The sequence below is a fragment of the Myotis nattereri genome, assembly GCF_964212035.1.
Source record: "Myotis nattereri genome assembly, chromosome: 12".
Lineage (NCBI taxonomy): Eukaryota > Metazoa > Chordata > Mammalia > Chiroptera > Vespertilionidae > Myotis > Myotis nattereri.
Window position 1 is genome coordinate 65,492,727 of NC_138087.1, and position 18,730 is coordinate 65,511,456.

At 38.8% G+C, this 18,730-nt stretch overlaps 1 protein-coding gene across 1 annotated transcript in view; it reads left to right on the plus strand.

The window, feature by feature from the left end:
- Positions 1-10,428: 10,428 nt before the first annotated feature.
- UGCG (UDP-glucose ceramide glucosyltransferase) overlaps positions 10,429-18,730 on the plus strand; it is a 31,251-nt gene continuing 22,949 nt past the window's right edge. Inside the window, exon 1 of the mRNA XM_081103279.1 lies at positions 10,429-10,982. Within this exon, the coding sequence (XP_080959405.1) occupies positions 10,885-10,982 (98 nt within the window). The 5' untranslated portion in view covers positions 10,429-10,884. The remainder of the gene's footprint in view (positions 10,983-18,730) is intronic.

An 18,730-nucleotide genomic window follows, 5' to 3' on the forward strand; every position in this document is an offset into this window, starting at 1 on the left:
CAAGGAGAAAAAATTAGCATTACTATCCCTAAGAAAGGGGTGGCCTGAAATAGGAAGGGGATTAATTTTACATAAAAGTTAAGGAAAGGGGGTTTGGTATTTCCTGTATGTACTGATGAGGCAAAGGGAAGTATTAATAATGGTTCAGAGGATTCTAACTTAGGCAACAGGATGGATGGTGATGACATTCACTGAGATGGGGAGCATAGAAGGTGGAACAGACGTGGGGTAATATTTAGTAACTGAGAGCAACTCTGCGGAGGAGACCTGGGTATAGCCAGGGCAGGCCACCCCCCTTTCTCCAGCTGGTCTGATGAGACGCTCCTAATCCCAATTGAATCACCCATGTTTAATTGGCACAGGAAGAACAGGCTCTAACCATTCAGAGGGGTTGAGGGAGGAGCCACTGTCACCTGGCGAATAAGAGTCTGTATTTTGAAAGCTTATGATGGATTTAAACTAATGGGCCTCAGGGTTCTATCCTGCCAGAAAATGAACAAGTGAAGGCAGATTATGCCAAAGGAAATAAATATGTTCACCATCTTTAGAATGTGATGAAGAACACAGACCTTGGGCTTTTGAGAATGAGTTTATGTGTTGGTTGTATGGAATAAAAGGTAAGGGGAGGGGCAAGGGCTCTGGGGCCACACTGACCCAGGTTCAAATCCCATTTCCACTACTTACATAATGACTGAGGGCAAGCCAATTAAACATCTATAGCTTCAATTTTTTACTTTATTTAAAAATGTAGCAAATAATATGCACCATCCCAGTTGTGATTTTTAAGTAAATTCAAGTATGTGGTAGAAGTTAATTCATTTGAACTTCATGTCCTATGTTACTGTATAAAATATATAAATAAAAAGTGATTAGAAATACAAAATAAAGTGGAAACAAAAAATATAACTGGAATTTTAAGTCAACATTATCAACTAGTAACATTAAGTAGAAAGAAAATAAATAAGGTCAGAAGATTTAGGTAAAATAAATACGATTGAATTAATAAGTATGTGATTTGTACCCTAACATGTATTTAAATGTGTTTTTTTTCAATTATAGTTTATATTCAGTATTATTTTATATTTGTTTCAGGTGTATAGCAAAATGGTTAGACAATCATATACTTTACAAAGTGCTCCCCCTGATATTTCCAGTACCCAACTAGCACCAATCATAGTTATGAACAATATTACTAACTATATTCCCCATGCTGCACTTTACCTCCCATGACTATTTTGTAACTACCATTCTGTACTTCTTAATTCCTTCACCTTTTTCACCCAGTCCCTCTACCTCCCTCCCCTCTGGCAACCATCAGTGTGTTCTCTGTGCCTGAGTCTTTCTGTTTTGTTTGTTCATTTATATTGCCTAACATGTATTTTAAATAAATAATTTAAAACTTCTCTGACCCGTTCCCCAAGTTATACCTTTTATCTCTATTTTGCATCTTGCAACAATGACCAGAACTTCAGATCTATGTTAAAATTTAGACTAAAATTTATGCCCTAAATGATCTGACCATTGTCTGTCACTCTGGTTTTATGTTGTACCACAGAACAGAGAATTACTACTTATGATAAACAAAGGTGATAAATGTTATTACCCTTGGCAATGTCAGCATATCTGGCCAAAGTTTGGAAGTGGAAGGGAAATGGAGCTAATACAGAAAGTGGGTCAGCCTGGCCTGTATAATTCTATTTTACTGAAATGTCCAGGATAGCCCAGCCGGCGTGGCTCAGTGGTTGAGCATTGACCAAGTTTGATTCCCAGCCAGGGCACATGCCTGGGTTTTGGGCTGTCCCCAGTGTTGGGCGTGCAGGAGGCAGCTGATCAATGATCGTCTGTCATCATTGAAATTTCTCTCTCTCCCTATCCCTTCCTCTCTGAAATTAATAAAAATATATTTTAAAAAGAAATGTCCAGGATAGCAAATTTATAGAGACAGAAATTAAATTACTGGTTGTCATGGGCTAGGGGAGGGGGCAATGAGGAATGACTGCTAATAGGTGTGGAGTTTCTTTTTGCAGTGATGAAAAAGTTATGAAGTTAAGTTGGAATAGTTGTACAACTCTGTGATATAAAAATCACGTAATTGTATACTTTAAGAGAGTGGATTTTATGGTTAAGTGACTATATTTCAGTAAAGCTGATATTTAAAATAAATAACAAACACTGAAAGAGGTTAACTGGGATTTTTCATATTTAAGACTAACTAGAAAAACTCAATATAGTATGTGGTTATTATCCCTTTAGTTCGATTTTTCCCCAGTATATATATCACTGCCATGAGTTTGGGTAATTACCTTTACTACCATCCTTACTATCAGTTAGCAAGTGGCATCAAGAGCATTCCAGTTGGGGGCTGCGGGAGAGAGAGACTTAAGATTTTTGTTAGGTGGTTGTGAATAAGAATTTTTTCTCTTCCTGCGTGCGAAGGGAAAACCATTAGGTACAGATAACTGTTAGCTGCCATCTACAACCATGAAGACAAAACTGACAGAGCCAGAAGGATGGAGCAAGAGCCTCGCTTGAGCCTTGCCTGACTCCTGTGCCAATAGTATTTGATCAGCTAATTTGCCTAGGATGTCTCCATTTACACCGTTCTCCTAGCCTGATTGTTAGTGGTGCCCCTTTATTTCTCAAGTGTCCTGATTTAGACAATCATTTAAATCCCTGTAACTGGATTTTCAATTACATACCTATCAATGAGTTTATCAGTGAACCAACATCACTGTTTTGCAAACTGTATTCATCCAGACTGTTTTCTGATTGTCTCCCAGCCTCCTCCCCCGGATTGCTCAGTTGTTTCAAATACTTATATTCAAAAAGTAACCACAGAGGACACCCTGCTTTCTTCTCACTCTTTACCTGATAACCTCTTACTGTTTCGTCTGGATCCAGCACTCCTCCATGAAATCTCTCTAGACTTTCCTAAAGAAAAGCAATTGTTCCCAAGTCCCAAACAGTTCTCCTCATATCTCTTGAACATAACATTGCATTCTAATATCTATTTTGGAAAAAAAATTCTATCATTTTAACTTTGTATCCAAAGCATGAGGACAGTGTGCTCCTGGAACACACTTGCTTTTCATCAAATTTGTTGAGGAATAAAGGAAAAGGAGTAACTGGATTTGTTACTTCATTTACTTTGTCATCTTGACAGACCGTTCAAATAATTCTGCTCAATATTTTCCATTGTATGGTGACTAACCATTAATGATAGCACACGAACCCAAATGATCTCAAAATAATTTAAACAGGTGATTGAATTCAGGGATGAACTTAGTATAGAAGAGGCCCCAATGGTTGTTTTTATTTCCTTGACTTGCACCATGTACTGTTTCATGCTTCTTCCCATTGGAGATAGCACTTCAAATTTATAACCACAATGAAGTAAAGGCTTAAAAATAATCTGATATGGTTTCTGAATGTGAAATTATTAGGCTTGGTAGAGGACTCATCTTCACAAATTCATTGTGAGTTTGGTACTCATTCAGGCAAATGTTACTTTTTTTTTAAATCAATTCTGAGCTAAGAAGTAATATTGTCATCTATTGTGTAAACTAGACTCTGAAAACGTTGCCTTCTGTTAAACCTGATATCTTGGTGATTTGTATTCTGAGTATATTACATATACCAAAAATAGCATTAGCACTTATTTAATATCAATGTTTCTTACATGTCAGAGGCCCCTAGTATATATAAATACCTTTTTAAATCTTATGCTTTGCTTGTGTAGAATATTTTATTTCAATGCCTAGAATTTATTTTTCTTATGGAATAAAAGTATCTTTGATTACTCTTTACTATTTAATTATAATTTTTCTATTCCATACAATTGTCATCTAACTTCATTTGTACCTAATTGACTAAGCCAGTTATGTTATCAAGAAGATGGTTTTTATAGAACATTCTGGTTTATGTAATAAACAGAATTGTGAGTGTTGTATGTTTCTGTCACAGAGAGACTGATTTGCTTTAAAAATAACTTATAAGTATAGTTAATTTTATTTTTGTATAGGTAGGAACAGTAAAGGGAGAAATGGAGAAAACAAAAGTTAATGATCTAGATGAAATTACAATGAATGAACTCTATTAAGGAATAATAATAAAACATTCATAGAATTTACATTTGCCTGGACCTGTTCTAAATATTTTACATGTTCACTTTAGTCCTCACAACAGAGTTCATATAGTTAAGAAATGGTAGAACTGGGATTCAAACCGTCAGTTGATATGTGCTTAACCAGTAGTCTACACTGTACCTTTAAACAGAGCATTCTTAAGATAGAAGGTGCTTTGTAGAGATCCCAAACTCAGGAGATCCAGGTTATCTACAGCCTTTGTTCCTTAGTAAAAGTTAAATTCACACTTTAATTATAGTGTCTTTAATACTATGGGATAATACACAAGGACACAGTTTTTTTTTTCATTTTCTTATTGTTTTTTAATTTTTCTACTTGTTTACTCTTTTAGGTAAATTGTTTTGAAATGACAGTATATTTCATGAAATTCCTCTTAACTGAAGCAAAACATACGGTAAAGAAGAGCCAGGTGCTTAAATTGCCAGTGCATCTTAGCATAAAATATATGATCTATTCTTAATATATTTTCCTATGTCTCATGTGGTAAAATTGACTTCTATAGAATGGTCACCAAACTGAAAAACACTGAGCTGAATCTACTTTTGCAATCTGAACTTTGAGGATTGATCATCTACCATATATCTTTAAATTGACTTAATACTGTATTTGTTTATATAAAGAGCATTGGCTTAGGATTAGAATAGTCCTAAGTCCAAACTCCAGCTCCCTCAGTCATCAAATATGTCACCTGAGTAGTTAATCTTTTTGGCTTCCAGTTATACATTTCATCACTTTTTTAAAAATCAAGTTAATACTTTAAAACTTTGCTTGGCATACAACTTATCTCCCTGTATTCAATAAATATTAGAGCTTCTCTCCAATAAAGTTACCAAGTTTGTTTGCACACATTCACAGCTTAGGTAAACGTTTTAACATTATAAACTTTAAAAATTTGAACTGAGTCATAAATATTTATCTAAAAGTAAAGCAATTTAAAAACACTTTGAACAAGAAAATAGTTGATATTTACACATGACACATTTGGAAATATTTTAAATATTTAAATTTAGCTTGCTTTACGATGTACACTAGTGCTTCAACCTGGCACACTTTGGATTAAAACAAAATCAAATATACCATCTGAAAAGACAAATGAGCCGAAACCGGTTTGGCTCAGTGGATAGAGCGTCAGCCTGTGGACTGAAAGGTCCCAGGTTCGATTCCGGTCAAGGGCATGTACCTGGGTTGTGGGCACATCCCCAGTAGGAGATGTGCAGGAGGCGGCTGATCGATGTTTCTAACTCTCTATCCCTCTCCCTTCCTCTCTGTAAAAAATCAATAAAATATATTTAAAAAAAAAGACAAATGAGTATGAGGTAAAACATTTTAATTAGTCATTTGGATATGAGTTGGCAAAACAGCTGAGAATGAAATGAACTCTAGTGAACTCTAGGCACTCCCCTGGACCACACCCATACATGCCAACACACTATAACAGTGGTTTATCAGATGAGGCCCTGAACTATTTGCCTAGAAGCTTTGTGCATTAGAAGGTGACTCACAGTAACACAGTATCTGAGGATCTGAAGGCTTTTTACAAAGTTACCATTTCATGGGTAACAAAACTAATGTTAAGTTAAGCACCTGAGCTGATAAGTAGGTAAGACATTTTTCTAATTTCAAAAATGCTTCAGGGGAAAAGGACAAGAATTAAATAGCTTCTTTTGGCATTAGCACCACAAATTTCAGATAAATTCCAACTTTGTTTTTGAAATTTCAAATTCACCCAATTCCTTGAGGATCTCCTTTAAAAACAAACTTGCTTTTTCAAAAGTTTTTATAGAGCTGAAAATTTGCAGTATGCATGTCTTTTAAAAATAACACATTAACCACAGGAACTGAATTGTGATCTTTAAAATGTTTAATATATGAAAGATTCTTTAAAATAATGACAAACATGGAAACTATGTCCAATATTGACATAAAATATGCTATTGACTGTCAAGTAGAGCATGGGCTTTGCAGCAGGTCTTCAGGCTGTGATTAGGTGAACTAATATGTAGTTACTCTCACACTGACTCTGATCTAATTTTGTAACACAGAAGAGGGGTTGTTTTCAACAAGAAAAGGTTAAAGTATTAGCAAACGAAGGAGAAAAGTGAGCAATTTTTCCAGTGACTTTCCTCAATACAGATAATTTATTCACTCGTTCAACAAATACGGGAGTGCCTAGAACAGCAATTTTGAACTGCTGGGCTTCGGCAGACACACTGGTGTGCCACGAGAATTTTTAAAACATGCAACACCTGACAATTTAGTCAGGGGCACTGACCTAGATTGTCAAATGGAAAAATGACAACAGCCAACACAATATCTGTCCGGCGTGAATGAATAAAAATTATAACTATTTGTTTTTTGTCAGATTGGCAAAAAATATATTTTTTGCTGCGCTGCTGAATTTCGGTAATTAGTTTATATGTGCCATGAGATAATAAAGGTTGAAAATAGCTGGCCTAGAAGGTGCAAGGCCCTGGGAGCTAATGACAAACTAGTTTATCTCACTTATTCAGACACATAGCATTTCCACTAATTTTCCTTTAACAGAGCACTCAGTAATTTAATAGACTTTATTTTTCAAAGCAGTTGTAGGGTCACAGTAAACTTGAGCAGAAAGTACAGATACTCCCTGCCCCAACACATGCACAGCCTCCCCCACTATTAACATCAGCATTCTGTACCAGAGTGGTACATTTGTTACAGTTGATGAACCTACATTGACACATCAGCATCACCCAAAGTTCATAGTTTACATTAGGGTTCACTCCTGGTGCTTGTACATTCTATGGGTTTTGATGTATGTTCCTTTTTTAAAAAAAATCATCACTGGAGGATATTTTCCCATTGATTTTTAGAGAAAGGAAGAGAGAGGGAAAGACAGAAATATAGACGTGAGAGAAACACATTGATTGGTTGCCTCCTGCATGTGCCCTGACCAGGGCCTGGGCCAGGAAGAAGCCTGCAACCTAGGTATGTGCCCTTTACTGGAATCGAGCCCTTAGGTCCACAGGCTGATGTTCTATCCACTGAGCAAAACTGGCTAGGACAATGTATACACCTTTAAAAAAAATATGTTTTTATTGACTTTAGAGAGAGGAAGGGGGGGGGGGCGGAGAGATGGAGAGAGAGAGAAAGAGAGAGAGAGAGAGAGAGAGAGAGAGAGAGAGAGAGAGATGGAGAGAGACATCGACTGGCTGCCTTCTGAACCTGCAACCTGGTATTGACCAGAAATTGAACCCACAACCTTTTGGTGTAAGGGATGATGCTATAACCAACAGAGCCACACTGGCCAGGGCACCACTCATACTTTAAAAAAATAAAGTATACAAAATTTCTATATGGTTTTCATCATGTATTAACTTTTTTATAAAATAGAAAAATGGTCACTTTCATCATAAAAACAATAATGCTCATTATAGAAAGTCAACAATATAATAGGCAAATTTTAAAAAATCAACATTTTATTCCTCAAAGACAAATACTCATAGCTGTGTGGTGTAATTTCTTTCCGTCTTTTTTCTGTGCATAGCTTTTCAGTGTCACATTTAAACTTGATTTATCTAGAAATCTCACCAAAGGTGATGTTTTTCTTAGATACAACCCAAGTCAAGAATCATGATTATTAAAAATGTTATAACTTAAAAAAAATGTAACAGGAACTTTTATAATACAGTTTAGGCATTCTGAATAAAATGTAACTAAGGATATCAATTTCCCAAAGTTTAATTGCTTTGTTTCTCTGAAGTAAATTATGGACCTGTGTTCTCGGAGCCTTCTGCTGCTCTTTTCTGGAACATGGGACAAGAACCAATACAATTTCATTTCAGTTTCAGTTTAGAATCAGCTATAATTAAATTGTTTGGGTTTGAGTTTGGTTCAAGTAAATAATGTGTTTCAATTACTTGATTTGAACCAGACATTTTGGGTTCTTTCCGTGTTTAGATTTTATAAACTAAAATATCTAGGGCCATTCAATGACAGTCAGATTTGGATTTTGTTTGCCTCTAGAAACATTGCTCTTTAAGCTGTATGAATTCTAATATATACTGTTATTGGATTTCCATTGGAAAAAGTCAGAAGCCCTGAACTTGGTAGAATTAGTTTTCTAAAAGAGAGGCCCTTTAGACAACTGAAACAATGTTTACTAAAGGTGAGAGGAGTGGACAGGGTCTTTGCTAGTTAGACTCCTGTCAGCACTACATGGAAGAAATTTACACTGTTATTGTATCTTTAGAAAATTAACATTAGTTTTCTAAAAGAGAGGCCCTTTAGACAATTGAAACAATGTTAACTACTAAAGGTGAGAGGAGTGGACAGGGTCTTTGCTAGTTAGACTCCTGTCAGCACTACATGGAAGAAATTTACACTGTTATTGTATCTTTAGAAAATTAACATTAGTTTTCTAAAACTGCAGCTTTAAAATTAGCAACAGTTTCAGATAGACCAAGTTTAACTAGGCTCAAGTACAACATAGCTGATCTTTAATCTACCGATTATGCTCAATGATAGCAAGTCTGTTAACCCTTAAGAATATCTGCTTCTTCACCATTCTTTGGCTTCATTTTCCATGTAATTGATCATACTGCATTAAATCCTTTGTCAGGAGGTTCCCAAAAACGTTTTGGAGAAATGAAGAATATAACAAAATGCTTAAATCAACCAATTGATGTAGTTCATCAAATCTATGAAGGTATTAATTGTAAAATGCAATGTATGAGATTTTATATATGATTAAGAAAACACACCCACCAATTAATTGTAAGACTTTATTGACTGTGAGATGCATTTCCATTTTAGAAATGTTAAAACAGGTTAAATTGTTTTTTTAAAAAAATGTCTTAGGAGTGATTAGCTGCAACAGTGAGGTTTTAAAATTTCCATTTGTAATATTATTTCAATACTAATACACTACCCTGTTGTAACATTAACTTATCAATCAATAACAATCAACAATAGGAGTTTGGTTTCTAAGCTCTATTCTTTCTCACTGATGTTAAAGCCGATAAAACAAACAGTACAGCGAGTCCAGGATTGGTTCTCAATAGGGACCTTAATTTAAACTCTTTCCTGATTGTAGTTTATCATTTAACCGGAGACTGAGGTAGCCCATTTAATCAATATTAACTACTATAAACTTCACTGATAAAATAAACTCTTTTCAAAACTGAATTCAATTCTGAAATCTCTCAAGGGGGTAATGGATTATTTAAAAGGAAATCACTTGAAATAATAAACACTGTCTAAACATGAAACAATCAAGGAACAATATAAATTCATCTGGGCTAAAGAAACAAACAGAAACATTTCGTACTAGATTAAAACAACTCCTTGGACTGATTTTAAATTAAGATAAATACTGTTACCTTATGATCCAGAGTGCCTTTTCTTTGCTTTTTAGAGCCTGTGTAATTTAAAATTTTCTAGTAGCAAACCACATTTAAAAAGTTAAACAAGAACAGCGAAATTAATTTACTAACTTATTTGATTTAATCCAACATATCAAATATATTATTGTTTCAACACGTAATCAATTTAAAATTTACTAAGAAGGTGGTCTCAGACCTCTAGTGTATGGTTTACACCCATCACACATCTCAGTTCGGTACTAGCCACATTTCCAGCGCTCATTAGCCTCCTATGGCTACCCGAACAGTAACTCTTAGGGAATTCAATAATGACGGACTCTTTACATTGTGTTTGAGAGTTTCTTTTCTATTACACGCAGCCTCTAAGATGCTTAGAGATCAGCGAGGCACAAGCAGATTACTTTACTCAGGTCCGTTATGATCCAAGGCTCCACAGCATTAAAGGCCGTGTGGGGGGGAAGGCGACGGGAAACCCCAGCGCCCAGGAACGTGGCCTGGAGGAGGGCCTCCGCCGCTCGGAGGGATGCCCGCGGCCAGGCTGCGGACGCAGCGTTGGGAACTGGATTGCGAGACAGCCGGCGGCTGCTTGGAGCCCAGTGTATTTCTCTGGAACACCAGAGCCGGGCAGAGGGAAAGCGGCCTCCAAGTGGGACACAGAGTCACGCTCCGCCGCCGCCGAGGGAGGGTGGCCTAGGGCTGCAACGCCGGCCGCCCCGTGCGCCTCGGCCCGACGCGGGAAGGTAGGCGGCGGCGGAGACAGAAGCCAGGGGAAAGCCCGGCCAGCATCCCGCAGGAGAAGCCGCCCGGGGGTTGCTCGCCTTGGTGACGCAGCCGGCGCGAAGGCAGCGAGATGGGCGGGGAGGGGCGTTGCGCACCGCCCCTCGGAGGGGCGGGCGCCGCGGTGGCGGAGGGCGGGGGCCGGGCGGGGCGGGGATCGCCGGGGAGTCGGGGCGCCAGCCGCCGGTTTCGATTAGTGCACGGAGCCGCGGCGGCAGGGCAGAGCGGGGCAGGAGCAGCGCGGCGCGGAGCCAGGCGGCGGGACGGCGACGGGGGCACCGGCGCGCAGGGCCCGGCTGGCGGCCGCGAGGGCATAGGGGAGGCGAGCCGGAGCGCGGAGCCACGGCCACGCTGACCACCCAGCCCGGCCACAGCAGCGCCCGCCGTCGCGAGCGCGCCCAGGGCAGCGCGCGGGCGAGTGCGCGCGGGCGGGGGCGCGTAGGCCCTGCCCGCCCCTTCCGTCCCCACCCCACTCCGCCCCTTCCTCTCCCCACCTTCCTCTCCCCTCCTGCGCCCCCGCCGCGGGCGCCTACCCTGTCCTCCTCCTGCGGGAGCGCTGTCCGCGGCGACGGCCGGAGCAGGCCGGGCCGGGCCGGGGGATGGCGCTGCTGGACCTGGCCCTGGAGGGAATGGCCTTATTCGGGTTCTCCCTCTTCTTGGTGCTGTGGCTGATGCATTTCATGTCCATCATCTACACGTGAGTGAGGGGCAGCTGGAGGAGCCTGTGGCGGGTGCGGGGCCTCAGGCACAGGCGAGGGTGGGAGGGATTGCGCTTTGGAGGGGATTGGGCTTGGGTGGGGGTACAGAGAGCTAATTCTCAGTGTTTCCCCCATTCTCTCCCCCTTTGGACCAGCAGGGTGTGTGTGTGTGTGGGGGGGGGGGGGGTCCTTGGGAGGGAAAAGTGGCGAGGGAGGGGGTTGCTGGGCTGCAGGCGACTGCACAGCCAGGGGAAAGGAAGCTATGCTCTTCTTACGTGTGGCGGAAGGTTGCTTGCTTGGTTTGACTGTTGGGGATTCGTGTGCTTTTTCATCTGGGCCAAGATGTATGGTGTCTTCTCCGCGCCCCCCCCCCCCCCTTGACCTGGGACACATTTCTATTGTGGTGATCGTTTCTATCTTCTGGGAGGTGCACACAGCCACCTGGAAACCTCCCTGTGGATTTTCTTCCTAAACGAGCTCTATGCCCTCAGATAGGTGTCAAGTGCCTGTCCACTCCGAGGTGGCATTATACCCTTGAATCATGTCAGCTTATACATTTCAGTGTGGTTTTATTTCCTTTTATTCTAATTTCTTATTTATTGTCTTGCTCAGATGTGCGCCACCTACACACACACACACACACACACACACACTTTTCATTATTAACAACATGTACTTCTTGAGGCCTAGATGCTATTCACTGAGGTCACAGGCATGATCAGGGCAGAATTCCTGTCCTCATAGAGCTTACATTCCAGAAGGGACATAACAAAATCTGAATAAGGTTATTTCCAATCCAAGTCTATGAATAAAATAAACAGGGTTATGGGGTATGTAGCTAGTTTTTATATTTCAATTATTTACATGTTTTCAAACCGAAATCAACCTTCACAAAGAAATGAAAGACTCGCATAGGCCATATTCTGCATATGGATTCACTGGTTTTTTTTAGCTGAAAAAAAAAAAAAGATTGTACATGGTTATCTTTACCACCAACAAGAATAGGGTATATAAAACGATGGGAAGGACATTAAGAAATCAATTTTTGTTTCTTTTTCTTCACTTTTTACTAGAGAAAAAGTATTTTTTTTCTTTTGGAAATACTGCATTTCATTAATATAGTGTGGCATTTCCTGGTATTGGAGAAAGATGCTTCATTGTACAAGACACATTGATATTTCTTTGAAGATGAAAGAAAACATGCCATTTGGATGTTGTTGACCTTCATGTATGAAGTGTTAGCTGTAGTCACTAAACACATTCTGGAGTTCATTTTATATATATGTTTTTTAAGAACAATTTTTTCTTTTTCCAGTCATAAAAATAAAAAACGCTTTCTATATAAGGAATTTGTTTTTTAAAATATATTTTTATTTATTTTAGAGAGGAAGGAAGAGGGAAAGAGAGATAGGAACATCAGTGATGGGAGAGAATCATTGATTGGCTGCCTCCTGCACGCCCCCTACTGGGATTGAGCCTGCAACCTGGGCATGTGCCCTTGATCGGAATCGAACCTGGGACCCTTCAGTCCGCAGGCCGATGCTCTATGCACTGAGCCAAACCAGCTAGGGCTAATATAAGGAATTTAGACACAACAGAGAGGAATAAAGAAAAAAGTTAAACACAATCAAAATTACTTTACTTTGTTAATCTTTTGTGACTATCCTTCCAATTATGTTTCTGTTGGGGACAGGGAGAAAGAGAATGGAGGGAGGGAAGGAGAGAGAAAGGAACTTTATTATGATTATTATTCTGTAACCTGCTTTTAAAATTAAACTATTTAACCCGACTGTCATGGCTCAGTGGTTGAGCATGCACCTATGAACCAGGAGGTCGAGATTCAGTTCCCAGTCAGGGCACATGCCCAGGTGTCCGGCTCCATCCTGGCCATACTGGAGGCAGCCAATTAATGATTCTCTCATCATTGATGTTTCCATCTCTCCCTCTCCCTCTCTGAAATCAATAAAAAATATGTACAAAATAATAATAATAATAAAATTCAACTATTGAATAAATGCTTTGGGGTAGGCTCTTTTGTACAAGGCACTGTTCTAGGTGCTGGAAATAAGATTGAAGGACAAGACATCCAGCTTTTCACATGGAGCTTCCACGTAAAAATGTCATGAATATTTTTTGCATATTAATAAATGTATGAGCTCTGCATCATTTTGAATGGATGCATGGCATTTTCATTATGATGGCTAATATGTATTTGTTGTTATTGATGGGCATTTACATTGTTTCTTTTATCAAGCTTACAAACAACCTTGATGTTTGAGAGATGACCTCCTTAGTTTACATTTCTGAAAGATGTACTATTGGGCTGTTGGTGGTGCACATTGGATACATATTGGATACATGTTGCTCTATAGCAGCCATACATCTTGCTCTACAGCAGCAATTTTCAACCAGGTTGCTGCAAGAATGTTTAAAACATGCAATACCTGACTATTTCGTCAGGGGCACTGACCTCTGTTCGCTTAGATTGTCAAGTGAAAAAAATGACTACAGCCAACATAACAATAGCCATCCAGTGTGAATGAATCAAAATTATACCTTTTCTTTTGGGTCTGATTGGCAATATATATATTATATATATATTTGGTATGCCACAGAATTTTAGTAATAGGTTTATGTGTGTGAGATGAAACAGGTTGGCAATTACTGCTGTACAGGAAAGTTGTATCTATTCATAGACCTGGTAACACTGACTGATGGTCCCCATTTTCCCTTACTAGATACCAGGCTTTTTACTGTTTTCTGTGTGTGTTTTTTTCCCCATTGCTTTAATTATTAATTCCATGGAACACTTTCCATATATTTATGTTAGTTACATGTAGTTGTAAATTACATGCTGAGAATCCTTTGCCTGTGCTACAGTCTATTCCTGAGTTGACTTTTTTGATATGAATATTGTTTCTTTCTGTTACTGTTTTTTCCCAGGGTTTTTTGGTGTTGTATTTTTTGGTGGGTTTTTTTTTTTTCTTTCAGTTCTGTATACATATTTAACATGGAGAAAAGTGTGTGTGTCTGTGTGTGTTACATAGTCAAGTCTTCTAATGTTTTCTGACTCTGGTGTAATTTTTATATCTTCTCTTCCCCCCTCCCCCCATTATTATAGTATTAGTGTCCCTAATGGATTCGTGCACATTGAAAGGAAATTAATTAGAAGAAATATTTTAATATCGCCATTCGCCCTTTCTCTATAATAGAAGTGTCAACCAAATTCACAATCGACAATGGCAGATTGAAACACATGTGTGTGATTGGTACCAGTGAGAGTTTTATATATAGAGAGATAAACTTGCTTAATTAGACCTGTTTTCTGATTTAGCTAAACTTTTTCCAGCCCAGTGAAGCACCCCAACTTCTCTTTCAGATAATTGTCAGCAGCACAGCAGTAAATATCAACATGAAGCAGATTATTATTGTAGATCATTCAGGGAGAACAAAGGGTGAAATATTTAACTGCAGCAGTGTTTGACTATATTCTGCGCAGTGAGAAAACCTAAAGTCATTTTCAAGTTCCACCATTTCTTCTTTTCAGTCAGGTCAAGTTTCTAAACTTTCTAAATCTCTGTTTTCTGGTTAATGAAAAGAAAATACGGTTCTACCAAGTCTCCTATCTACCTACTCCAGGACTTCTGTGAGGATCAAATGAGATGAGGCACGTGAAAACGCTTCACAGACATTTGGTTAAAGTGTGAAATGTTTGCACCTGACTGTAAAGCAAGTCCTGTTCCTAGTCGCTAGGGAGAGGAAGCCAGGTGTCGCTATGTGACGTCATTACCCGGCACCCACAGCGTTTCCGGGCTGGGCTGGGCTGGGCTGGGACTGCATTTTGCACCATGGGGTCTTGGCAGCTTCAGCTACAATTCGGTGCACTGTCGCTCTGGGGTGGTGGCGGGGCCTGTGTTCCCCTTGGGGGAAGCCAGGTGTTGGTTTGTGGGCACCAGGTCCTTGGTGCTGTTTCTTTTTAAATGGCCAGTGCGCATCATGGCAGCTCCTGCATTGAGCATCTGCCCCCTGGTGGTCAGTGTGTGTCATAGCTACCGGGCTGACAGTTGGAGGGAACAGGCTTTTATATAGATAGATAAATATATTTTTTTAGTATTAGTTTTCTCAGGTTTTTTTTTATATATATATATATATATTTTTTTTTTTTAAAAATATTTTATTGATTTTTTACAGAGAGGAAGGGAGAGAGATAGAGAGTTAGAAACATCGATGAGAGAGAAACATCGATCAGCTGCCTCCTGCACATCCCCCACTGGGGAAGTGCCTGCAACCCAGGTACATGCCCTTGACCGGAATCGAACCCGGGACCCCTCAGTCCGCAGGCCGACGCTCTATCCACTGAGCCAAACCGGCCTCGGCAGGTTTTTTTTTTTTTATATTCCACCCTTTAATGTACTCAATATTTTATTTTGTTAAGAGATCTAGAGCCGTAATTTTAGGTTCACCTAAATATTTAGCCAGTTTTCCCACGATCATTTATTGAATGATTATTTGATTATTCTACAGTTTTGAAATATCATATTTATTATAGTCTAAATTCTTCTGTGTACTTGGGTATGTTTCAATTTTCCCAATGCTGTTTCATTGATCTGTTCTTGCTCCAGTATCCACTGTTTTAATTAATGAAGGCAAGCTCCATCTTACACTTTTGCAAACTTTTTTGGCTTTTTACACATTTTTACTTAAAAATGAACTTTAGAACCTTTCTATTTACACTAAGTAATCTTGTTTTTTATTTGGGATTGTTAAATTTACAGCTCAGTTTGGAGAAATTGATTTCTTTCAGCATAGCACCATGATATATATCCCCTTCCCTCTGTTTTATGGACACATAACGATTCAGTCACATTTCTTTAATTGAAGTTAGCACTACTGATGTAGCCTGATATCCCCAGTAACCATCTGGAGTGTTTAGGCTTGAGACGGCTCCAGAATTGTTTCAAGTTATATTCTTAATGATAACCAGTAAAGTTTTCTTAAAATACTTCTAGCTTTTGAGAATAGTGCAAACATTTACCTTGGTTGAGACACTGTAGAGAGTCTTTGTATTTATTTCCTAATACCCCATAAAGTTACTTATTCTTATTGACAGTTACAAGATCCCCCAAAATTATGTGAAAATAGAATAAAGAAAATCCAATTCATTTTTAACAGATTATAATGACTAGCTAATTGAAGGAATCTTGTGCATATCTTTCTGAAATGGACAACTGAACATAAAGCAAATAATCAAGAGCTTAACTTATGTAGAAATTAAATCTTAACCTTTTTATTTTTGATAAGTTTCTTCTGTCCCACCTTCCAAATTATTTGATTTTATTCCTTTCTTACTGAAGTAAAGATACTTCTCAGTTTAATGTGAGTTATGTTTCAGCAGAGAACTAAGGTTTTTTCCCCCTCCTTCTCTCTAGTGTATTTAGTAAAATTGCAAATTTGATATATCAATATTTTGACAAGCAAAGTTAAAGAACAATGGCAGTTTTGCTTACAATATGGTGCTAAACATTCTGCATTTTATTTTAGAATATTTTCTACACCTGTGTTCTATGTCCTCTCAAATTCTTTTGAAATAACTTAAAGTATAAATAAATTGAAATAAGCATTTATCTATACTCTCCTAGAAAACCTTGTGTTTGCACCTGGAGGAAATTGAGCCTATTTTTAAAAAATTTATATGGCTCCTTATCTGGTTTTCAGATCAAGATGCTTCATCTGTAGATTCCTGATTGTTAAAAAGTGTTTAATGCAAATATTGTAGTAAAGTTGCTGAGAAAAATCAAAATAACCGGTTGGTTATTTTTAAAGATTAAATGCAGTGTGTTATGGTATCTAGTTAATTTAGATTTGATGTTCTATTGTCGTGTATCTTCTTAAATGAGATAAAGAGCAAAGTATTGATCTGTATTGAAAAATGAGGCTGAATGTGACTAACACAATGAACAGTTCTTAGTCAATGAAATTATTTGTTCAGATTTCACTTTAGAGTTTCTATAAGCCTGCAGTTACAATAATGAGGTCACTTAGAAACTAGAAAATGATTTTTAATATTTTGAAACTATATCTACTCACTGATGTTTTTACCTACTGCTTTGCTCCTTCCCAGTGTTAATATTAAACTGATGCTTAGTCATTTCATAACATTTTAGAAATCCCCCTTTGTGGGATTTCTGGCTAGAATGTTTAAGATAATAATATGCAGATTAGAGCCTTTGAAATTCAAGGCTCTTATTCCCAAGATTTCTCATTTCCTAGCAATAACAATGATTACAGCCTCAGAGGGCAGAGTTGGTTAAGTGACCTTTATGAGTTATTCCCCTTATTGAGAGCTAATGTGGTTTGATTGGGGGGGTGGGGAGGGGGCTGTGGTGAAATAATATAAAAGCTTGGAAACAGTGGTTTTCTTCCTTTTTTAGCTCTTCAGGGGGCATATTGCTGGATGACAAGAGGGTCTAAGTAAGACCCCCTGCCTTTTTTCTCCTCCATCTCCCCTCTTCCTCCCCTCTCTCTTCCCCATCCCTCTCCTTCCTCAGATGATCATTTCCCCCCTCTGTACTTCCTGTCCTAATGTTTAGTGTTAGGCGCTATCTTTTCTATTAGTTGACTGGAGGTGCCAGGCCTGTGTGGAAATACATCTTAGACCCGTAAATATTAACTACCCTCTAGTAAACCAGAGGTCCTTTTCCTGGAGATTTTTTTCAAATTAATTCTGCCTTTGCTAACTTTTCTAGTATTGTAGCTTTTATACTATACTACCCGCTGCATAGCTTCTTAAATACATACATATTTTTAAATTGATTTCAGAGAGGGAGGGAGAGATGAAACATCAATGAGAGAGAGAATCATCAATCGGCTGCCTCCTGCACGCTCCCCCCCCCCCCCCGCCCCCCAAGTGGGGATAGAACCCAAAACCCAGCATATGCCCTGACTGGGAATTAAACCATGACCTTCTGGTTCATAGGTCAGTGCTCAGCCACTGAGCCACACCGGTCGGGCTGACATTATTTATTTGACAATCTAAGGGGAGAGGTCAGTGCCCTTGACTAAATAGTTAAGTATTGCTCATTTTAAAAATTCCTGGTAAATCATTGCTACCAGGACCACTTTTTGGCGAATGCATGAGGAAATTGACCTCCTTTGACTTGAGCCTGGGAAGATACCAATTGGACTAGATTGTGACTGTTTTCAATAAGCAAAATGAAAGTTGTAATTCAGTGTTACTATTCAATAATGGTACTGTGGATTCATCATCCCTCCCTTTTCCTGCATTTTTCCTATGTTGGTTCAGTACACGTTATCTCTACCCTAGATTATTTAAAACTATCTCTGCTTACTGGTGTGTCTTCCTACAGCCTTGTTTCCTTTTTACTTTATTTTTCTTATTTAGCCTTATCCTACCGGAGCACTAATCTGAGAGCATGTGCATAAAATCTTACCATGGTTCCCCATTGCCTTTAGGTTAAAGTTCAGTCCTAATAAGACATGTGTAGTTCTTCAGGATCCGAGCCACCCCCTCGTGCCTGCATCTCCAGCAACATTGAATGACTGGCATTCCCCTAACCATGCAATGTATTTTCTCTAGAATTCTTTTTCCTTCCTTTCCTTTCCTTTCTATGCCCCACACCCTGGCCCCCTTCCTTTTTGTTTCGTTCCTACTCATTCAAGCAATTTTAGACTTTACTTCCTTACAAGGTTATGTCCTTCCATAGCACCTTGATTTTTACCCATCTAA